The following is a 24,723-nucleotide window of genomic DNA, read 5'->3' as shown; positions in this document are numbered from 1 at the left end:
ACAGAGCCAAGTCACTAACTGACTAACATCTTAGATATGTATGTTTTCTGCTTTCCTAATGTTTCTAATTGTCAGCTAACCACAGATAGTATATTAGATAGAACAGGAGTCATCATGTGTTACACCTGCCTAATAAAGTATCATCTAATGTGGGTGCTGTTGTAAAAAGGTCTGTTTAAATCCTCACCATGAGTTATAAATCATTTTGGTGCCTAAACCTTACAAAGTGAATTTGTAAGGGTGCATTTTAATCACAATCTGTTCCTACACTAACAAAATAAATGTCTGATTGTCACATGAAAATGAAACTACATGCTGAGAGGAGAAAACAAACAAACAAACTGAATCCAAGTGTAGAACACAAAGCTTTGAGCAACATCCCACCAACAACCCTCTGATCGTTTGGCTTTGCACATCTTTAAAACTGATAGCAACCACTAAAGAGAAGCGGGATCATCGAAGGAGAGAAAAACAAAACTCTCTTTGTATAATAAAGAGCTGCAGGAAGGATTCAACAAAATTATTACTTTTGGTTTTTTTTCCCTGATATTCTCCAAAAAGTGTCACAAAGAAATCCTGATTTCCTTTTGATTCAAAAACTGAGTTCATGCACAGAATGGAAAACAATTTGCTATTTTTCTGAATGCACTTTAGGATTACCTCGTGAAAGCCATGGGTACTGACCTACAAATTTTAATTAAACCTTATTAAAAAGCTGACTCCTACACAAGCCGTTTGGGTACGTCCCACTGGGGAGACTCTAGAGATGATGTCTCTGAGTTAGCTTGATACTCCCTAAAAATAATGCTGTGATGAGGAAGGTTGTGCATCTCTGTTTAGCCTGCTACCCCGACAGCAATGACGGCTGCACATGGACAGAAAGACACGTGGAGGAAAAAGCTCACGAAGGCCATCGGGACATTAATGACATTTCACATGTGAATGTCTGCTTCAACAACTTGATTCAGAGGAACTGGGCACTGTGCTGAACAACCTGCTGAGTACCCAAAAATAAAGGACAAAGAGCTTCGCTTCCTCAGCTTCTTAGAAGAAATAAATAAAAGCCGATATCATAAACAATGTAAGCTGTTAACGATGGGCTGAAAATCACATCCATTCTCTGGCCAGAGTGCAACCCGAGCTCTAAATCACAGCAACATCCATTAAATAAAGCAGCTCGAAGTGGCCTCAGCATAGAGTAGCTCTCATTTTTTCATACAGTAACTGATGCATTACTGTATTCTCCGCTGTGATACATTACTGGCTCTGTCAGTGAACTCATGATGGCTGGTTTCACAGCTATACTATATTTTAAAGCGCCTTGCTGGTCTACGAGTGGAGACGCTTTCTTCTCTCTGAAATAATCAGAATCCTTAGACACAGGTTTGAATGAAGGACAGTGGTGATGAGTCTACCTAGATACACCGAGTATCGTTTCGAGTCTTCTTTAGTCTTTATAACATAAATTCTGTGCCTGCTTCCTTTGAGGGTTTTAATGGGAGTATCTTAATCTCTACATGTCCACAATAATCTGTGCACGCCTCTTCACCGCTGATATTCAGGCTTGCAGTCAGGTACTTGAGCAAAACAGAGGCAGGCAGCCGAGTATTACAGCAGACATACACAGCATGCTGGCCATCCTCGCTCAACGGCAAATGATTTTATAGCTGCTCCAGCCACAGCCCCACTTGCAGTGTCGTGAATAGTTGCCTGTCACAGAGAGGCGAGAGACCTGCTTGGGTTTAAATATAGCGATAATACAGAGGACAGCTTCTACCAGATGGTATTCAGCTGCAAATGTGACAGGTGAAAGTGAGAGAAGTGGAACTACTGCTTGCTTTGTCACATCCTGTTATGTTATAGTCAGGTTGAGGACATAGTTTCAGGACACAAAAGGCAAAAAAGTGTCCCTCAAACCACAAATCACTCGTTTTAGTGACACATAAAAACACAAGGAACCGGTTCACTCCTCAAAAGTAAGTAAATAATGTCAAACTGTAAAACTAATCTACACGAAAAAGCAGAGACGAGAAAGAATCTCTATAAAACAGAGGAAGCAAAAAAAGCCGGAGATACACAAAGAACGCTGTTACTAAAAAAAGACAGCAAGTGGCTAAAACACTAACACACCAGACAGCAGGCACATCTGGGCCCTGCCTACTAGTTTTGGCACTTTGGGCTCAGTTACAGGTGTTCTGGGGCCAGAAAAGACCCAAATGAACTGGGTCACAACACAGCTGACATCCGTCCCATATCATGTTGCCCTGGAGTCAAACTGAAGGAGCCAGACTCACCTTGAGCCAACATCATCAATCAAGGTGAAACAGAGCCAACAGAATGCAGCAGGTGTGGGCCACAACTAGGCCAAACCCCAAAACTGTCAGACAGCTGATGACAGAAATGTGAGCGCAGAGCTTCTGAAGCTGTTCAACCATCTGACAAGTTGGATCATCTCAATCATTTTCACAAGCAAGCATTCACTGTGCTGTAAACAGAACCAGAGGCGTGTTGTTTGTAGTCACATCTATTTTTGAACATATCAAAGTCATTTAATCTGAGGGTGTTAATATACAGACTGACTGACATTATTAATGTATGTCAGACTGTTTTCCAGTAATAATATAAAACCATATTAATATCTTTAACACACAACGCCGTTAATGCTCTCATGTCTGTGTTTGCACCCTCACACCAGAGTGAAATGATCACACTTACAGATAAGGAGGCATCTTATCCGGTCGTTAAGTCTGACGTCACTAGCCGTGTCTGGGCCTACAATCCGCTGCAGGTCCATATATCAAACATCACTGTGGCATTACTGAGAGTTGAAAAACTGTCTAAAGTCTTTCATCTTTAATAAAATGATCAGCGTTCTGCTCTACCAGGTGTAACAATTGAGTTTAACATCCAGGCATCCATGAAAACGGAATTTATGACATTTAGCTCGCTAGTTAGCTCAGTTAGCTCGCTAGCTTCTATCTAAATACAATATAGCATGTCCTGCCTGCGGGGTTTTGGAAACAATTAAAACGTACAGCTCTGTTATCACTTCCAACATAAATGAAGACAGAAAACTAAACAGCAGTGACGTTTGTAGGGTTACTGAAGTTTGGCTAGCTGGTAGATAATGATGTGCTACATGACGCTAGCAACACAGCTATGTTAGCATAATATAAACAAGCTAACTTTTTTTCCACTGGATAAAAGTTAACGTGAGTGTTCTCGGTGGTCAGGAACAAATGTAATCACATGGCAGGATGCTGTAAAAGGACCAAACTTCAGCCAGGAGAACAACTGAGATAATCCATCCACAATACGAGGTTAGTCATTCATATACTGCTGCATGGGCTGGGCTGTAGCTAAGGTTTTAAAAACTGAGCTTAAATAAATGATTAGCGGTAATAAAGGCCGAGGGAGGTCAACAGTGATCACTGACTGTTTTAGGAGCTTTTTGAGATTAAATAGAAGAAAATACAAAACATTAAACATGTTAACAACACAAAAGCATATTAAACGCAGACTACTTTAGGCCCGGAAGTAGGATTCATCACTTAACGACCGGATAGGAGGCTGCGAAGTGTGATATCCAATGGTTTATTAAAAGTCTTGTCTGATGTTATTTTATTCCACTTACATTTCATTTCACTGTAAATAACATTTGCTATAAAAATTAAACATTACCATCAAAAAAAAGAAAAGAAGGGAAAGAGCAAAGAAAGGTGAAATGCATCTGTGATGATCATCGAACTCTGATGGAAATGATTAATAGAACAAGATTGCTGCAATAAAAAAAGAAATTACATTAAAAATACCTTTACATAATATCCCTGTGGAAATATAACCTCATCATACTCTGCTGCATTTGTATATGATTAAGTTACATTTCTCACAACACGCCTAAAGGGAGCAGCTGTGCAGTGTGTTTATTAGATGATCAGTTATTTTGACAGGTGTCAGCGAACAGTTCAACAGTTCAACAGCTCAAACTGGGAATCCTTTAGCTCTACTGGGCAGAGACAAGTAAGGGAATCAAAAGGTCTTCCAAGATCCGTCAGATCCTTTTCCCCGTGCTGTCTGCTTCATTGCATCATGTAAAATGGAGAAAAATAAAAGTGCCATTGCTTGCTAACTATGGTACTGTTAGCCAGCAGCACAATCTGGAAAGGATAGAAGAGTCAGCTTCATCCTCTGATGTACCTGTCAGTCTGCTGAAAACCAGTTACACTGATTGCAGGCAGCCCAGATCAGCTTTTCTCCTGCAAGACGCAACAACATTTCCAAAAGTATTTCCAAGTTAGATGTGACGATCACTGCAGTGTGTGCTGGTTCTCCCACTGGAGGAATTTGTTTGGCCCTGACAGAATAATGCTGTGGAAATGCATATCTTAACCAAAGGTTTGAAGAAACATGAAGGATGTTTGATGCAGCCATTAGAAGTTAAAACATGTGATTAAAAAGCAATTCTGGTTCCTTTTGCCTATAAGGCCAATATTTGACTGGTACTGTCCAACCACAACGTTAACACCACCCGAGTAATACTGTGGCTACAACACAGGAGGGTTTAATGTTGTGTCTGATAATAACATAATAGCGTCCTGTCAACTGTCCCCGGGTGTCTGACACCAGGATGTTGGCGGTGGATCCTTTGGGTCCTGATAGGTAAGACCTCCATTAATCACGTTTGTTTCAGACCTTTTTTCAAAGCAGACGTTCTGACATGATGGTAAACACAGGTGCTGCTAATCACATTAATTAAAGCACTGTGGATACTCCACACAGAACTATAAATCAAACTCTATAAACTTCAACATGTCAACATGTTCAAAGGAGACTGCAATTAAAAGACCATGTTTAAGTGCTCTTTTTGCTATAATGAACAAAGTGTTTGTCACAACACTGTGGGATGAAGACAGACTCCCACGCCAACGTTTCAGTTGGGGTCACTTCACAAAGCCCGATCCCGTCAGTCTCATCAAACCGCGCTGACTAACCGTCAGTGCGACGAAGCATCAGAGTTTGGTTGGAGCTCACGGTGCAGACAGATAAATGAAGTTGCCATTTAGTTGTTGAATGGTGGCTGGAGGAGGTGGGACACTGTTCACAGCAGGCTACAAGGACCCAACGCAGCCTTTTAAAGAAAAAATAGCTCCATTCTTTCTGCCAGTTTCCCAAGGGGGTCATTAAATTTCCATCTTATCTTATTATTATCACCTAAACTGTCCTCTCGCCTTTCTTTAGTGCTCCTTCTAATTTGCAGTGATGGCAACCAATAGACTGACAAAGACAGATGAGATAGTGAGGGAAAGTGAACTGATGACTGATAAGAACTCTGGAAACATCTCCTCCCACGTTCTCTGCAAAGCTGCACATGCTGACGTCACGTCCTCGTGTGCTAATGAGTTTGCAGAAGTGCACAAATCTGATTAGCTGCATACAAATATTGGGATTTATTGGTATTGCAACTAACGTTTAACCCTTTAAGACAGGGGTGTCAAACTCAAATACACAGTGGGCCAAAATTCAAAACTGGAACAAAGTCGCGGGCTAACGTTAATATTTATTGAAATATATTTATTCCTCCAGATTTAAGAATGAATCTTTTCTTATGGACTCAAACACGTTTTGCTGAAAAACTGAATATGGAACAAGCAAAGCTTAATACTAAACAATATATATATATTAGCTGTATAATACCAGTAGGCCAGCTCTAATAGTTCTTCGCGGGCCAAATGTAATTAGGCTGCGGGCCAAAATTGGCCCGCGGGCCAGAGTTTGACACCTATGCTTTAAGACCTACCATAGAACCAAGGCCGCCAGAGCTTACTTTATATTTTTACATGCTGTGGAGCCATTTTAGGGAGCATTTCAAGTTGCATTACATCAATACAACTGTTATAGCCCATATTTTAATAATATGTCTGCATTAAGTGCATAGTAATTACATAACTTGCAAAAAAGTGCAATAAAGTACAAAAAAATTGAAAATCATTTTTTTTTGTTTACATATATTTCTACTTAGAGAAATTTAAGAGGCTTATCCCTCAAAACTTTGAATACAAAAAAGTTGCAAAAAATAGTTTACAACAACAGGAATTTTTTTTTGAGTGTCTTTATAGTTTTATTTTTGAGATATATTTGAGATATAAGAATATTATGTTTTTGTTCCTGCAAGCGCTTTTTATGCAATATTTGCAAAGCTTTATGTGGAAGGAAACTATGACCGAGGACAAGCTGATGGCATAAGATGTAAGTACAACTCCTCCGGTTTCATATGCAAAAAAAATTATTGCGCTAGCTCACGTGGTTCCGGTTCTACAGGGATTTAAAAATAGTTACGCAAAACGGAGCGTGCCCGCTCCGACCGGCTTTAAAGGGTTAAACTTAATGTTTACTGAGAAAACGTGTCCCCTGGTTGTTTTTATTGACCTGTATTTATGTTTTGAACACTGACAGTATGAAAGACTGACCTGATTTCCTGGTTTGAAAAACACAGTTGCATTTGTCTGAACAGGCACCGAGGGGCCGTCCTCTGGTTGTATAGACGTCTGTGATGATGAGGAAACTAATGTGTGTAATCCATTTTTAACTTTCGGTACCTCAATAGTTTTAATTTGATTTCTTTTTTCCACTTCTGTGTCTGTTATGCTTCATTTCTTAATTTTGATCTGATCATCTGCAGATGAAGGTCTATACTCAGGTAACGTTAGTAATACTGTGAACGGCCTGGGCCACTGGTTTCCTTCTTAAATCAGCTTTTTTCAGTCACTATGTGATCACACATCACACTGCTTTGTTAGTCTCTGGCTGTCTTCCACTTTGTTGTCCTGTCTTCCTCCCATTAGCCCCAACTGGTCGAGGCAGAGGAGCCTCTCCCCGAGTCTGGTTCTTCCACTTCCTGTTAAAAGGGAGTTCTTGCTTTCCGCTGTTGCCAAGTGTTTGCACCTTCACCTCCAACCCATGAAGTGGGCTTTGTCTGCCTGTAAGAGGAACAATCTCATGCATTGTTTCAGGAATCCTTAGAACAAATCAAACAATAGACTTAATCAATCAATATGTCTGAAATCAACTGTCTGCCTGTCACTCGGTAACGCAGCCATCTATTTAGACTTAATGTAAATTGTTTTAAATGGTCTAATTTCACACGGGTCGCTTGCACACTAACGCTTGTGTGAAACACACTGGATGCTTATACTTCATGTGACCGTGAAGGCAGATGGTGAAAACAAAAACATTGTCTTTGGTTGAGTCTGGGTTTGTTTTCTCTGAGTACAACATGCAGAGATGAGCCACAGAGAGGTTGCCATGTCTTATCAAATCAGCCGATGCTCACGCTTCACAGCCATCAGTGCTGAGAGGGATAAGAAGCTCCTTCAAGCGTTCTTCAGCCATCCAAAAATACGCCTCACTGAGATCTTAAAAGCCGTGAGCCTGCCAGCAGAACAGCAACAGAGATGCAGGGAGTTGAGTCTAAAGCAAACAGCAGAGGCTTCAGAGGGCCAGGACGGGGAATGAGCAGCCAATTAAGGCTTTGGTCCTGCCTCTAAGCTGCCATAATTTGGCATGACTGAACTTATTTTGTCAGTAAGGTCTTTTTTGTGACAAAATAGTTGTCTGTGCTGAGTGTTGGCAGGCCGAGCCTCAGCGGAACAACTGAGGGATTTAAGGCTGCTTCGCTGGAGACAACACACAGCTCAGCACTCACAGCCGAGCTCGGAGACTTTCAAAAGCACTGCTGTTTAGTTTCTGCTTACTGAAGTCACAGATGTAAACTGTTAACAGACTGTGTCACCTCGTCAGCGGCACTGAGGACTGGTGTCCAAGGACGAGGACACATGGGCTGTAAATCCAGCTGTGCTGAAGCAGCTGGGATGGAGCTGGTTCTGCTGGCACAGAAATCGCAGCCTGCTGAAGTAACTCGCAGCACAACAGAGAAGAAATCCATTCATCATAGAGAGTGTGATGTCGATACAGTCATAAACTCTCCGCTGGGCAGTGGACTACATCAGAAATGCACGCCGAAGCTTTCTGTGAGCAACCAACTGCACCACAGCGAAAGTCATCCAGGAGATGTCATCTGAAAATATGTGTTGTTATTGCCATATTTAAATGAATGCAGCAGCCGAGAAACACGTCCGTGGATGTTTATCAGAAATCACACAGAGCAGTGATTTATGCTGCAGGGCAGCTTTCTGCAAAACTACTCAACCTTTCCAGCTCTGTCTGTTTCAGTCAGTCCCACACACACACAGACACACACAGACACACACACAGACACACACAGACCCCAAACAAACACGACCCAGTGATACCCAAAGCCCGTTCATCCATCTGAATACCGTAGTGCTCTGTGGCAGCCGAGGCAACAGGACGTCAAATTGAAATATTTGACATTATAACAAACGCACAGCAACTGGTTAAATAACAGCAGTGTTAACTTTGCAGCTGAGATGAGCACAGCGGGTGGAGGAGATACACTTTATTGACACACAATGGTGTGGTCATCTAGTGTACACAATCACTTCATATGTGGAGTGAGATTTCTAACAGCACTACAGCACGGCTCAGTCCAGCTGAGAGGACAATTTCAATACAGCTTCGATGTAATGATGTAAGACTTTCATGTTACAGTGCATCTGCATTGTATCGTAGAAACAAAGCATTAATATTTATCAGACGTTTTTCATGCACACAGACAAGTATCGACTATTTTGTTTTGTTAAACAAATAAAAAGACTTTAAACGTTTCTGCTGCTCTTTCTGCTACAAACTCTGAACTGTAAGAAAATGTCTTTGTGTTCATAGTAACGACACGTTGTTGTTTTTTCACTCTTCTCTTGATTGAGAGCTTTTAAAATTTCATTTTGGTCAAATAAACAAAAGAAAAATATAAAACAACTCTTATACACAAACTTTCTCTTGACACAAAGAAGGAGAAATGGTCAGCGAGTGCTCGCGGTTATTCAGCATAGACATGTTCACTGGAAACCTGGTTGTTAAAAGGTTATTAAGGTTTATGTAATTTATTATATTTAAACCAAACTTGAAACAAGCCTCTGTATCTGTACTTCACTCAGAACAGCTTGAACTGTTGTTATGATGCAACACAACTGACTGACTTCTTAGAAAGTTGGTAAAAAACAACAAGAAATGGCAAAAGTCCAAATGAAGGGTCGCAGCAAGTTATGCCCCTGACTGTGTGTGTGTGTGTGTGTGTGTGTGTGTGTGTAGTGCGGAGGGTCCCTCCACACACCGTGTGTTGATTCTCATCAGCATCACTGATGCCAGGGGGAGAGACTAAACTTATCACAGATGAGGCTTGAAGACAGTTCCTTAAAGAGAAGTGTGTGTGCGTGTGTGTGTGTGTGTGTGTGTGTGTGTGTGTGTGAGTGTGTGTGTGAGTGTGAGTGTGTGTGTGTGTGTGTGAGGTTGAAGATGGGCTGTGAGATGCGGGCCCTTTATCAGGCCTCCTGTCTTACACAGATAAGACAGGAATGCTGCGTATAAAGGAAATCAGGTGAGACGCTCCTGCAGGAGAACAAAACAAGGCGAGCTGAGCAGCAGCTCCTCAGAGAGCTTTAAACATCCACCTGTGACCTGCTCTCAGTCTTTGGTGCAGTGATTTCATGCAGTCGGCTTTCTTGGATATTCTGTGATGCATGTTTTGGAGGTGATGCTCTTATCTTTTTCTTCTTATGTGTGTTCATGCCTTCGTTTGAGACGCACGTGCACACAAGCAATTTGCTCATGTTCAAGTTATTTAAGTACAAATGATGTAAAAAGACAAAAATTTGTCTTCATGTTTTGGAAAAAGTGTTTTCAAGGTAAATAAATTTCTTTATGTAAAGTCGAGCTCGCGAAGCACCAAGTCATGTAGTGTCACCACAACAAAGACTTTCTGCAGCTGCAATGCCTCCTCCTCCTCCTCATCATCATCATCATCATCACCGAGGCGTCTGGTTAGACAAAAGTAAATTCCTTAATATTACACTAATTAAAAATATGAAGACGCTCATGTTTGGTTCTACAGATGATCTAATATGTCAGATGCCAAATAATTATTAATATTTGGGGTTATTTTTTTCCACTGGAGACGGGAATAAAAATAAACTGAACAAAGAAACGTCGAATCCAATTATTCTGGAACAAAGGGAGGTGCTGGATGCACTTCTTATTTTAGAAATGCTCCAATGTTGGGATCTGATGCTTGTTCATCACAGGCTGCAGACACAGCTGTAACCTGTTTATGCTTTTTTCTTTTTAAGGAGAAGATTAAAATAATAATTTGCACAAATTACGTTTATAAACCTCCTGTTTCATAAACATTTTTAATCAACATTTATGATTAAAAATCTCTCAAAATCATTTGGATTGTATTAAAAAGTTTTCAGTATTTATTTCTTTTTTAAACACAGTGTTTTCTAATAACAGCTCCTATACTTCATTATATTCTTCTGCTGTTTTTTTTTTGTTTCAAGAAATTGCAGTTCTGCAAAAACTGTATAAAAGATTTACTTAGTTTCCAGCTCTTTAAAAGTTCAGCCACTAAAGAAATGACTTAAACACGTTTTCTGTCTAATGGCCTTGAGAGGGCAAAACGTGCAACACGCTGGTCCACCGTGTCCATTTCTCTGCCTCTGCAAAGCGTGAAATTGACCCTGTGCACGTGAAAATGCTAACTTCCTGGTTTGAGACCGGATGTGGGGTTGTACGTTTCCGGTAGCTTTACTTTGCGGTCAATCGCTACTGCGAAGATATTCTCCAAAATCATGTCCACAACTCGAAAACGGAAAGATGGCGTTAAGTCACAAAGAGCAGAAGGTGGGAACACTCACCACTGTGTGTCATAAAAAACCTAATGATCAATTTTGACGTTTAAAGAGTTTCGATCGATCAGTTGTTTACATCACTCAACACAAGCAGAACTGCAGCAGAAGACACATCGTCCACATTCAGAAGCACATCTCTGTATAGTGACTGGTCTCATGATTTAAACAGGCAAATGTTCAGCATTCAAACTACAGGTGAACAATAGTCAAACCAGATGTTTCCCCCATTATGTCAATATCAGCTCGTCAAGTACACACCTACACAGCATGTTAACAAACCGTGAAAAAAGCCACACAAAAAATGAACGATTGCTGGTAACGGTTTCTATACATTAGTATTTACGAAGGGTATGTTGTGACTTACCTTCAAAATTACAGCGGTCCCTCGCTATAACGCGGTTCACCTTTCACCTCGCTGTTTCACAGATTTTTTAGTGCAAGTTTGCATGCTTTTTTTTTTACATCACATTGTGTCCTGATCGCTGCAGACGATCTCCTCCGTGACGTCTCTCCTGTACAGAATCGCTGCATCGATGCTAGCAGTGTGACTCTGAAGTGCAGTGCTGTATGTCCACGATGTCCACGAAACGTTTTGCACCGTCAAAAAATAAAATTGGCTACTTGATTTCACCTATCACTGGTTATTTTTAGAAAATAACACCCGCGATAAACGAGGGACAGCTGAGAAATATAACATTTGAATCCTTTTCTCTTTTGCTCTGAGGCGCGGGAGAAAAATATCGACGAGTCGATGAACATCATTTACAGATATATTGGGTAAATGCCCGAGACATCTATAGAAATGTAAATCACCGCTTGATTCATTCACTTGCCTAACTTGTTTTGGACCGTAAACAAGGCGCGAATAGGACACCGGAAACAAAGCTCCCCACAGGAGTTTCCGCACCGGAAGTAGCATATGCTAACGTGCACATAGTCAATCGACATGGATGCAGTAAGTTGCAGTACTCTGAAGAACCAGCAGAGGGAGATGTTTTTTTCAAAGTAATAACGGGGAAACATTTAAACACATTATTAACACGTTTACATGCACATACATATTAGTCTCACAGCTTAATTGCTTCTGATGATTACAGACTCTGAAATGTGCACCTCGTGTCTATTAGCCGGTTGGTTGTGCAAAGGTAGAGCACGTGAAAAACGACCTCCTGGTACTGATGGGTGTTTTGCTTCAGTCAATAGTTTGAAGACTTTTTTATACAAAATCAAAAACCAAAAATAAAGAGAAGCGTGTCAAGTTTCCTGCCTTAAAACAATAACTTGTGTCAAACAAACTTCGGGGATCTGAACCAAACTCCCGTCTGCAGCTCTCACTCATCGTCTCCCCAGTTACATCGACCTGAATGACAGCGTGTGAGAATACCTGGGCTTCGGGGAGGTTAACATCCAGGATGACCGGCTGGCCGTGGGGCTCCCCGTTCTCTAGCCTGGAGTAAACCAGCTGGTATCCTCTGATCTGCCCGTGCTGCTTCACGGACAGCGGGGGCTTCCAGCTCACCCTGAGGGCAGTAGAGTTCAGGGCCTCCACCTCCACCTTCCTGGGAGGAGCTCCAGGCACTGAAACAAACGAGAGAACACAAATTACATTTAGAAAGTGGAAAGTTTGGTTTTGTGCGTCTCAAGGCTACTATTAACCCACGTCTTCATGAGACTGTTAGCATCTGCTCCTCAGAAGCTGAATATCTGCCTTACTTTGTACCCTTTACTGTTTCCACAGTAACTTTTGGAGGCTGAAGGATTTGTGAAGCAGGATTTCACCTTCAACAAGTACAAACAGACGTGTTGTGTGTTCAATACACCTGATAAGTGTCACAGTGTCTGTTTTTCTCACTGTGGTAACTGTCAGTGTGAATATTATTCACTGAAAAGCTTGTTGCTGTTTCTTTGTGCCTTCATGTGATTCACTTGTTGGCACTGCTTCATGATGGGAAGAAGAATAAGTGAGAAATTTGTTTCCTTTTATTTTCCTTTTTGTTAGAAATGTTTATGATTCATGCGAGTCGTTTTTGGCGAATGCTCTGGTGGTTTGGTGAGGCTTTGGCGGAGGGACGTGATGCTGTCACCCCAACATCATGTTTTACTGCTGTGTTTACTGCTGGAGCATTTTAACACACACCACCATATTTTCATAAAACGAGCCAACTCGTTTTTAGAGTGAAAACCCCAACAGACTATTTTCTAGTGTTTTTGTAAGCTTTTAGTGTTTCGCTCTCTCGTCACACAGGCCGAGAGACTGGTCAGTGATCTCCTGGCAAACACCGGTCAGACCAGTCGATTAAGATTCGCTGGGAGTCGCTAGGTGACACTTTAAAGAGGTATAAGAAACTACACGTAGCACCGAAAATGTTTTCTATGATTACCTGCATGCTTCTGTCATCACCTGTGGTTTGCACGTCTGCAAACATTCATCAACTACTCACAGAGGAGCAGTGACACTGAAATGTGTGACACAGAATAGGAATAGAGGCTGTTTCCCTTCAAAATCACAACTTTTACTTTGACATTCTCCACTTCCTTTGTCCAATACTGCACAAATCTACAAGCAACCAGAGAAACCACACGAAGGTTTTCAGTGCAGCTTTGCAACAGCAGCAACTGGTTGAGGTACACACGTTTCACTAGCAGCCAGAGGTCGTCAGTAGGGATGGGTACCGGTGTCCGGTGCCATCAAACGGTAGTAACCAGACCGAAAAGCAGCGCACATTTCGGTGCTTTATTTTCCTGAGCTGTGATACACTTTAGATTCTAGCCAATCATTTTACGTTTCCGAGGATAGTAGGCGGGTCCAGGTACGTACGTTCTTTTAGAGCAGAGCTACAGATTAAAAATGCCCAAGGCGAAGCGGTCAAAAGTCTGGCTGTACTTCACAGGCTAACCACGTTATTACATTAATGCATGTAAGGTGAACTAGCAAACATCATCATAGCTACATGCGGCTGTCTTCTTGTTTGATGGCAGATACTCCCTTCACCCTGGACAAAAAGGCTAAAATGACCAAAGAAAAAGTGGAAAACAGTTAAACATGAGAGGTTTTTGGACAAAGTTTGTGTTTTTTTCCATTGTTTAAGCTGCTTCCAGCCAAGAGTGATACCATATATGCCCCATAGCTGCAGAAAAGGCTAACATTGTTATCTTTTTACAAAAAAACAGCTGAACATGAGAGGTTTTTGGACCAATTTTGTGTTCTCCATTCTTTAAGCACCGGCACCGTTTCAAAAGTACCGGTTTGGCACCGGTATCGGATAAAACCTAAACGATACCCATCCCTAGTTGTCAGGTGATTGTGAATGAGGTCTAAACCCAAACCGATGTGTTTAATCTTCAGACCGCCTTCTGCTGCTGCCACTCCTGAGCCAACAGCCAACTCTGTAGAAACTGGTGCATCAAACCACTCGACTGTGATGCTGAGGGACAGGAGAACATGTCTTTATTGTGCCGTCTGCTTTGTTCTGGCAAATGTTTCCTGTTCCCATCTCTGTGAAAGAGTTTAATCTCAACGAGCCTCATTTAGATATAATTGCAATAACTGCTGTTGCATGCAGTTATGTTTATTTTAAATGGTGCCCACATGTCCAGCAGCAGATGTAGATGCAGACAAAGGCGTGGTAAGGCCTATCCACGGTCATTTCTCTTCATCAGGTGGACCACTTCAAAGTTTGACCTGACGAGGTAGCTACCAGCCCGGAGAGGCTGCAAGGATACGTGAAGGTCACTGGCTATCTTTGCAGGTTATCCACATCAAAGCTTGTCACATGGAGCCCCAAGAGGATGCTGGGAGCTGGGTTTAGAGCACACACTTTCTACTTTGCTGCATATCAAAATAGGCTTAAGAAGATTCCTCTGGAACGCTTGGTCAGCTTCACAGGAAGTGTAAATGAATACAAATTTAACTTCAATAAAAGTGTGGAGATGAGGCTCTGCAAATATTAATGGAATTCAGACAGAGAACAGAAAAGGAAAATACTGAAGAACAGGGAGAGAAAAGTGTTAAAGCAGCAAGCAGAAGTATTAAAGTATCAACCCGGCACAGCAGGCAGAGAAAAGCTCTGCAGCTCGGTGTCAGCACTTTGCACTTTAGACTAATTAGAATCGTTTAACCTTTTATAAAATCAGACCTTCCAGAATCAAGCCTCACGCTTTGGAGGGGAAACGTCAATAAACCACAGTGTTAACTGCAGAAGCAAAAGCCAGTGAAGAAGAAGAACAAAATGAGCATGTAACAGACAACAGCATCCTAAAGCAGACTAAACACAGCTTTGAGTCCATCTGCTGCCACGGATTAAAATAAAGCTAACGTCAGCTGAAAAGCAAGAACTGATTTCTGACTGAAGCGTCACTGTGGAAACAACCTCCTGTGGTCATGGGAGGAAGTGCACGTAGCTGCTACAGGTAACTTGTTTTCTAACGCATGCCTGATGATAATCTGATGATAATCTGATGATAATCTGACCAAACAGAAATAACTGAATAGATTTCTTTTCTATTTGCTCTTTATTTAGCTGAGGCCTGAAAACGTAAGAGCAGCTGTTATTCATTCTGTGGTAACCACATTTACTTTGATAGCTGCCACGCAACAGCCCAATAAAGACAAAGTATTTTAATTATTCAGGTGTTCTACTAAACCAACCAGAGCTGGTTTGGCTCAGTGGGAAGAGGCACAGGTTCTCTTGCATGTACTCTGCTTTCGGGTGGCTCAGGCGGTGCAGCAGCTCATCTACTGATCGGAAGGTTGGTGGTTCGATTCCTGGCTTCCCCCAGTCTGCATGCCAAATATCCTTGGGCAAGATATTAACCCCAAATTGCTCTCCGATGCATCCATCGCAGTATGAATGTGTGTGAATGTTACTTAGAAAAGCACCTAGAACAATGTGCTTGTGTGAATGGGTGAATGCACAAGTTGTGTAAAGCGCTTTGAGTGCTCAGATAGTAGGGGTGGGGAAAAATGGATACTGTGTAGCATGGTGATATTTTGTTTGCTAATAATGTATGGATACAGGGACAGCAGAAATCGATATTTTGTTACAAAAAGGTTTTTGTGCTCTGACTTCAGAGCATGTTGATCCTTTTTCTGAGCAAGAATCCTGACATTCCTTCACTGTCCAAATGTGACAGTTTACTTATTTTAATTTAAGACATGTTTTAATTTAATTAAATTTAAAACTTTTTTATTTAATGTAAAATTATATTTTGTTTTAATTGACTTTCAAATTCTTCAGTTGCTGAAGGGGCTGCATAGTTTTCATAAACTGCATAGTTCAGAATAGCTATAATTGTACCAGATGGTTGATTCAGTTAAGTTGGACTAGACTGTAATACAAACCGTTCAGTTTGTCAACAATCAAACTGAAATGAGAGAAAGACTGAGTGTGAGACTTTGATATTAGAGAAAATGAATATTGATAAAGTTTACCTTTATGTACAGAATCTGAATATCGCAAAATATTTTTAAAAATTGCAATAATATCGTATCGTGTGTTAAGTATTGTGATAATATCGTATCGTGAGTTGTATGGTGATTCCCACCTCTATCAGATAGTAGAGCTACATAAGAACCAGTCCATTTACCAAGCAGAGTTTTCTTGCATCTCCTTTTCGGCTAATGAACAAAGTGGTTGTAAGAAGGCAAAAAGCCGTTAGTGTCGAATCAACGTCAACAAGCCAACAGAAGTGAAAAACCAACCTGGAGAGGATGAACGTTAGGTTTCGTTGGCCTGGAGGAGATTTTCCGACAATAAATCAGGACACGCCATTCTTCAGATGGATTTTATCGCTCCACGTCCTGTCTGGATACGCCCTCCTGCTTGCCTGGCTTACACTTTACAAAGGCCTCTTTGTCTGCTGGAGTTTTGATGATTTCACTCAAGCTAAATGTGCCGTGAGTGTGGACACGGGTTTACTTATCTTTAATTCCCACCATAACATGTAGATGCTCACTGCAGACTGTGAGACTCACACACTTCCTGCTGGTTTTAAACTTGTAGGACCATCCTGACTGACAGCGTGAAGCCGGATCTTGTGTCTGTGGCTGCTGGGCTTCTCTGCAGCAGCTGTCAAAGCTACTGCAGCCACTAATTGTCTGCTCTGTATCACTCTCACTGGGTCCACTCTGTGTGTTTGCTTCCTTCTGCACACATCAGATTAAACAAATCCACAACCTGAACGACCTCTGTGTGCAGTTTGTTAGCATTCACTCACATCTTTAGAAGCTGGCTGAGCGTGTAAATATTAAATGTTGTTAACGTCACGGCTTTCTCTTTGAGCTCATAAAAGATCCCGTATGTAAGTAATCTTCTATCAGTGAAGATGCCTTTAGCTCCACCTGCTTCTCACAGTCACACATTTCAAATTCAGTTGCAACTCAATTTGATAATATTTTCAATTGAAACTTCAGCACAAGAGCTGAACACTGAAACTTTATTCTTCAAACAGATGTTGTTGGAAAGTTTACTTTCGTTTAGTTTGGTCACAAACAAACAAACTGTTCTTATTTCTGTAATTTTAAAAATAATCATCAAAACCTTTAAAGTTCTCGTTCACATACTTGCTGTTTTGTCTCATGGTGGGAGTTTCTGATGGATAATCATGGAGTAAAACAAGGTGAGCAAGTAGCAATCATTGAACAAAACATTTGATTTGTTGTGCATTTGTCAGCATGGAGCGTCGTGAGAGGAGGAAAAACAAGCAGCCAGATCTGCTCCTTGAAACGTTGTCCTCTCACCTCAACGTGAAATTTAAATCAAAGTGCTCCACGGTGGCTAATCAAGGCCGTGATATCCTGACTTATCTTTAAGGTTCTCTGCAGTGTTACAGTGTCCCACTGTTCTCCTTGATAGCCAACGTAATACAATGGGTGAAGTGAAACAGCTACACAAGACCAACAACCTCTAAAGTACCTAAAGATAAACTAAGCAGAGTTTAAGCAGAACAGAAATGTTTTTCAGGACCTGCAGAGAACAGCGGACATGAAAGCAAAAGTTGCGACAGTTATGTTGCATTTCCTGCAGGAGAAAGGGGAAAATGATAATGGCTGTTAGTTAATCAGCACATTTTCATCCCAAGCATCAGTCGCAGCTGTGACGTCCTGTTGGCACCAGAAATGTGCACCAGGATCAGTCGTGCTCTTAAACTATCGGACGCATTAGAGGCGCAGCAGCGGGACGGACCACATGCAGGTGTCCGTGGTCACTGTCGAGCTTTGCTTTCACTGGATGGTTTGTTCTGTGTTCGCTAAGCGTCGTACAAACCAAAGAGCTTTGGGCCTTCAACCAAAGCAAAATCAACACGACTGTGATTAAAAAACAAAACAAAATAAAACAAACACTTTAAGATTATTAAAAAACAAAACAGATTTCTGTTTAGAGAGATCCAAAATAAACTTCCATTAATAAATGAACACAGACTCTTAAATTCATGCAACATTTATACACAATCTCTAAATCCAAAGGTCTGTTTGAGCCGTTCTGATGTACGGTGGGTTTTGTTGGAGTCCTGTCACACTTTTACTATAACTGCGTCACATTAATGACACCATGAGTCGACACAACTGCAGTCTTTGTGTGTTAGACTGAGCAATGGCTCATTTATTTCTGATTTGTGTCCTATTAAAAGCAACACAAGCAGGAGAATAAGCTCACAGAACAGGTCCTTTGTCTCGGGGCATCAGGGAAGCCGAGCATAACTTTGACGTGTCCCAGTGAGCAGTGTCCCAATCACAGTCTAATGAAGTCTGTAAAAGAGATCCACAGCCTGTCTGACAAACTCTGCTGCGGCTCCTCGGTGCTCATATCAGAATAATTATAATATCTAAGAAGAAAAATTCTTATTCTCTTTAAATTTGAGTGTTTTCTTTATTGCAGATTATTAAAGGAAATTACAGTAAGCCAGGAAAGTTCAGTGTACGCTGAGACTATGTCAGGGAGCTAAACGAGAATGTTTTTGTTACTCGGGCTGACACGGATGTGAGCTGGAGAAAGCGTACGCTTTGTGTGGAGAATGGACAGATGCTGGAGAAATGCAATGAGAGCTCAAAGTCAAATGGGGTGCAGAGAGATGGAAAGAGATGAAAAGAGTGTGAGATTCAAATTCAGTGGGTGTTCAGAAATAAAGAGTGATGAGAGACGCCAGGAGAGAGAGAAGGGCAGCAGATGGAGAGGGTTAGTGGTGTGAGGAAGGAAACTGTGCTTCGAACACTATTTAGATTTGTCTCTTTGAGGTTTCACCCATAAAGAAATGCCATCCAGGAAAACAAACAAACAAAAACACTGGTCATAAGGTCACTGTTGGCTTTTGGCAAGTACTAAAATAATCTGTTTAAATCAGGTAACTGGAAACTGTTGGGCAGGTTTGAAAGAACAGCGGTTAGCTTTAGGATCATCGTCAGGTTCAGTAAAACCGATTAAAAGGAGGATTAACTGCAGAGTTTTTATGTCATTTTAGAAACGTTCTAAATATTTCAGTGGCATAAACTTTATTTTCATACATATACACATATACATACATATATATATATATATATATATGTATGTATGTATGTATTAGGGGTGCAATGATACTCGTATCGATATTGAACCGTTCGATACAGGGCTTTCGGTTCGGTACGCATATGTATCGAACAATACTAATTATTTAATTTATTTGATCAACTTTTCTTCTGATGATGCTGTCTGTGTTGATTGCTCAGTGGATCTGCGTTCGACTACTCCGCCTAGGCTGCACTGTCGAGCGCAGATCCACTGAGCGCAGCGCAAGCTAGCAAGACAGAAGCTAAGCTCGTTGCAACATGGCAAATTGAACCTCCCCCACCCTCATTCAGATCTGGCGTTTGGAACTATTTTGGTCTTCATGTGACGTATGACCCTGAAGGTAAGCGCGTCATGGACTAAAGTAAAACAGTATGTTGGATGTGCCAGCAATGCTCAATTGGTGGGAACTAGAGCTGGGTGATATATCGAGTTTTTAAAAAATATCGATATATTTTTATACGAGATATAAGATGTGACAATATCCTTTATATCGATATAGTCTATGTTACGTTATAACTATACTTGTGGAGCCCCCAGTTTGCCTCTCTTTCGTCCACTTTCGTCTTTACGCAACATTACTCGGCCTCGCCCCTCCTTCACTGAACACAACTCCCCCTCCTCCCCCATCGCTTCACCTGCAGGAAGTGACAAGATGGACACGGCAAATCTCCGTTAACGAGTTACTGCGCATCGCCCCGTGCGTGGGGCTGGACGCCGTCAACGTGTTAGCTAGCTAACCACGCTAACAAGCTAACCACGCTAACGCCATGCAGCCCAGAGGCGCTGCACGGCCTAAAATCCTTTCATTTTCTCAAAAGTTGACAGCGCGCCTTATGTATGAATTCTGGTTGTGCTTGATGGCCGCGAAACGATTTTATGTGGTACACAGCGCTCAGCAATCTGTCAAAAAATGTTTTAATACGACTTTGGTAAGATACGGAGCTGCACCACTTGATGGATTGTCAGAGCATTACGGCGACCGAGGAGCCTCGCGGAGTGATACGTACTGTGCTTCAACGTAATATTACCCTACTGTGTATAAGGACCATAAATGGCACCTGTTAAGAGACGTGGTTACGAAGAGGATTTCAAACTCCAGGCTGTCAGTCACACAGTAGAAGTTGGGAACAGAGCAGCTGTGAAATCTGTCTTTGTTACTATGCTCAGCGTCTTTTAGTTTACATTTTGACTGCACAATTGTGAGCTTTTTGTTATGCACAAAAACAACATAGTTTTCTTTTATTTATGCAACATTATTATTTAATAAATGCTCATAATTTATTTTTGAGTAAATTTTATGTACATCTATGCTCTATGTTAATAAAAGTGCCTGTGTGACATCTGGGACACAGCTTTGACTAAGAACTCTCTTTCTGTTCTTTATGGCTTAAAATGGCTTAAAAAATATCGAGATATATATCTTATATCGCCGTCCAGGTAAAAAATATCGAGATATGAATTTTGGGTCATATCGCCCAGCCCTAGTGGGAACTAGTGTGTTAGCGCAGTTAGCTCGTTAACGTGTTGGCCATCCAACCCCACGCACGGGGCGATCCGCGGTAGCTCGTTAACGGAGATTTGCCATGTTGTGGCGTTAACGTCATTTCAGATTAACGCTGACAGCACTAGTGGGAACACAACGAATATGACTGCACATTTACTCCGACATCATCCTAGTGCAAAGACAAGTGGAAGCAGACAAAAACAACAAGCACGCATGCTACAAACTTTACCCGAGTCATTTAGACAGCCGTTAGCACATGATTCTCCTCATGGGGACCTGATATGTTTAATATGCTGCTGAGAATATAGCCCAGAAGAAGCGTATAGTAGAGCTTTTATTTTGGAAAGAGACATTTCTCTGTAATAAACTCTCTTTTCCAAAGATGAGGGATTTCTCCATCAGATAGATTTATTTTTTATTACTTTGTTGTTTCAGCAACATTAAATGTAAAAACTGTACTTTTGAGTTAAAATATATATTTATAATTTTAATAAATGACAAATTAAAAAGGCATGAACATTTTTTTTGTATCAAAAAAATATCGAACCATGACACCAAAGTATCGAACCGAACCGTGAATTTTGTGTATCGTTGCAGCCCTAATATGTATATATATATATATATAATAAAAACTAAATCTAATAGTGGTAAAGGCAGAGCTGGAGGTCATTCTTAGGCAGTATAAGACCTGAGCCGGCTCAGAACTGCAAGCTTTAACAGAGGAGAGGCTGCTGTGCTGCTATACTTTCTGAGCCTCGGTGATATTGCACAGGACTTAAACTTTGATGCTTTGATTTCCTTGAGTGGTTCCAGAAAAGAGTCCATTACTCTTTGCTCTCATTGGTCATGATACGGCCAATTGTGCCTGCACAAAAAAGAAGAGAATCCTCTTGTAAGGATTTGTTGTAATGCCGTGTGTCTTAGAGATGTGAGCACTGGGCTGTGCTGCATTTGGACTCATCTTCAGCAGTGAAGGTAATAGCAAACGGATGAATATCCCTCCGGACTGAGTCATAGTGTCTATTTAGCTTGTGCTTCAGTCCTGCCATGTGACTAACAACAGGGAAAGAGCATGCTATGTCGCCACTCAGGCAACTCTCCAGACACCTTGGCCCTGCAGTGCAGCACACCATGTCATCACGCTGGGAAAAGGGACGTGCAGCCTGGCAGAGCACGACAGGCAGGAGCTTAGTGGCAGCAAAAGTCTCACAAAACAGACTCACAAAATGTAGTGAAATAAGGAAAAGCTTCTGTCTTGATGATTACGTCTATCATGGTGCAGCGAGAGTCGTGACTAACCCCCCTTGCTCAGAATGCGTGCTGAATACTCAGGTATGACCTACTGTGTCATGCAGACATAACTATGTGATGTTAGAAACTTTTCTGGGTCCTGTATCATCTCATCTACAGTCCATAAGCAAAAAGGCCCACTCCTCTGTACCTCAGCTTTATTTTCTGTGCATGTACCTACTGCAGGTCTGTAGACTGCTCTGTACAGCCTCTGACTGAGCTCAGCAATCTCCCAAAAACCTCAAAATAATCCTGCGTTTGATTCATGACATAAGAAATTGTACTGAAAAAAAATTGTGTTTTACAAAGACTGTTGACATTTGCTGCAGAAACCACCTGATATAAACACGACTACACGGTTGCGATTTCTGTCTCACTTCTTGTCTGCTGCATTTATTAGAGCTTACTTGCACCAGTAGTACAGATGAGGAAGCTACATTTATTTTTAAAATTCTCCACAAAGAGCACAAGGTTTAGTTTTGCAGTTTTTTTCAGGTGTCAATCTAAAGTCTTTGACCCAACAGATTAAACACTGAGTGACTCCAGGTTTAGACAAAAGTGCCGTGTGCATATCTGTCCTGTTGCTGTAGAAACTGCTCCACACGCAGGTTTTTCATGGGGTTTCCAATCTGTACCTACAGGTTGGACAACTTTCTTTAGCAAACAGGGACTCAGGCTTAAAGATTGTTTCTTGAGTGAATATATAACTAATCCAACATTACACACTGAAAACTCAGTGTTTAAATAGGCTTGGACTAAGTTGGCTGAGATGTTTGACTTCCTGTTCCCTGAGGTGATGTCTAAAGAACCATAAAACTACTTTTGGATTAATGTCAAAAGCAGAGCTGAAGAGCCGTATATGAAGACTACATGATGCACCACAGACTGCACAGCTTCATGCAGGCACCAACTGTTGGCATGTGCAGGGCAGCAGTGCGTATTAGTGGAATCAACAAGATTACAAATCCTACACCGGACTCTTCATCCAGTCCATCAATCTGATGTTTTGCAGATTGATTTTTATTCATTGACTCCAAACCCTCCACGCGTCTGCAGACCTGGTGCAGTATTCTGTGTTTGAGCCGTGCACACACACTGAGCTTGTGCACATGTTGGTGAGTGTTTGTAAGACTAAACTGCAGCAGCAGGAAATGAATACAAAAAGAATTGGACAGTTAGTTTGAATGTTTCCCATGAAACCATCAACATACCATCTTCCTTGGTTCTGACTTGAGCTGCAGAGCTCTCTGGACCTGGCCCAACATCTGTGTGAGCCCTCACCCACACCAAATACTCCGTCCACTTCTCCAGGTCCTCCAAAATGTAGCTGGTGATATCAGGACCAATCCCTGACACCTGGTGGCGTTTCTGGTCCTCTCCCGTGAGTGCTTGGTAGGCCAGGGAGTAGCCAACGATCTCACCGTGCTGGCTGTCTGTGGGCGGGGCCACCCAACTCACCTCGACGCTGGTGGAACTGAGGCTGAGCAAATGTACTTCCTGGGGTGGGGCTGATGGGGCTGAAGGAAGGGGAGGAGGGAGGGTAATGGTCAGGTAGGGTGGATGATGGATGATGAAGCAGCTGTCTCTCTGGACTGTGTGTGATTATTAAACTGGCAGATTAATTATCCTATCAATGTTTTTGTCATTATGGTTTGTGGAAACTGTCTCCTGCTCTATGTTCAGTGTACATCATCGTAAATATGTGATTATTTTAAATCACATTTGTCTGGAGGGGTATGACGAAACCATGAAGCCAGTATGGCTGACAAATCAAACCACAGAGAAAGTGCAAAGAAGCCCCGCCCCTCCAAAAAACTACGTGCAGGGTGATTCTTTTGGGACTCGCCTGTTCAGAAAGCTGTGGTTGATAGCTGCGCTGCCACCGGCTCTGCTTGCTGCGCGTCACCTGGGCTAATTGGTGCCACTGGACCCCTCAAGCATGTTTGTAGTGTCGGTGCCTCTTTCCAGCATTTTAGAGCAGAAATCGGACAAATGTTATAATTCTGTGTCCCAGTTTGGGTGAGTGAAAGTTTGATTTGTTATCTGTTATCTAGCACTCGAGGGGCATGTCAGCGTGTGAACTACACCACAGGTGTTTCCTGCAGTAGTTCCACTCTGACAGAAAAGTCTTGAGCCACGTGTCATTTCCTTAGATTTTGTCAGAAAAATGGGCAATTTTGGTCTTTTTCTTCTGTTTCTGTGGCTGAGCCGAGGTAACGTACAAATGTGATCAATGAAGTCTCATTTGATCTCTTATGACAGAGCCTCCTCCCTGCTTTACAGTTAAACACTCATCGTCATATTTCTCTCCTGATCTTCGTTGTACATGTTGATAAATTTATTTCAAATTTGGATCCATCGCTGCATGAGATCAGCCACAAGTTAGTTTTGAAGGATTCACCACGCTGAGATAAGGATAAGCTTTGGGCTAATAGCTCTTGGGAATCACCTTATTGGTGCAAAAATGTTATTTCATGCCCGTCAAACTATGTGATTTTTTTCTGATTTCAAATAAAGAAACAATTGGCAACACTGGGTCGTACCTTGGTACAGGAAATGG

The 24,723-nt window shown here is 41.7% G+C and overlaps 1 protein-coding gene across 5 annotated transcripts in view; it reads right to left on the bottom strand.

The window, feature by feature from the left end:
- The window catches only part of ptprfa (protein tyrosine phosphatase receptor type Fa), a 381,399-nt gene that overhangs the window by 96,458 nt on the left and 260,218 nt on the right, over positions 1–24,723 (bottom strand). For 3 of the 5 annotated variants that reach the window (XM_085133100.1, XM_085133101.1, XM_085133102.1), the window contains one exon: positions 12,211–12,404. In XM_085133100.1, the coding sequence (XP_084989226.1) occupies positions 12,211–12,404 (194 nt within the window). Of the gene's footprint in view, positions 1–12,210; positions 12,405–23,374; positions 23,681–24,723 lie in introns of all 5 variants that reach the window. The other 2 variants (XM_085133098.1, XM_085133099.1) reach the window with 1 other exon arrangement.

This window comes from Neolamprologus multifasciatus, chromosome 15, assembly GCF_963576455.1.
Source record: "Neolamprologus multifasciatus chromosome 15, fNeoMul1.2, whole genome shotgun sequence".
NCBI classification, from domain to species: Eukaryota; Metazoa; Chordata; class Actinopteri; order Cichliformes; family Cichlidae; genus Neolamprologus; species Neolamprologus multifasciatus.
Note: the sequence above shows the minus strand (reverse complement) of the source record. Positions and strands in the feature narration are given on the sequence as shown.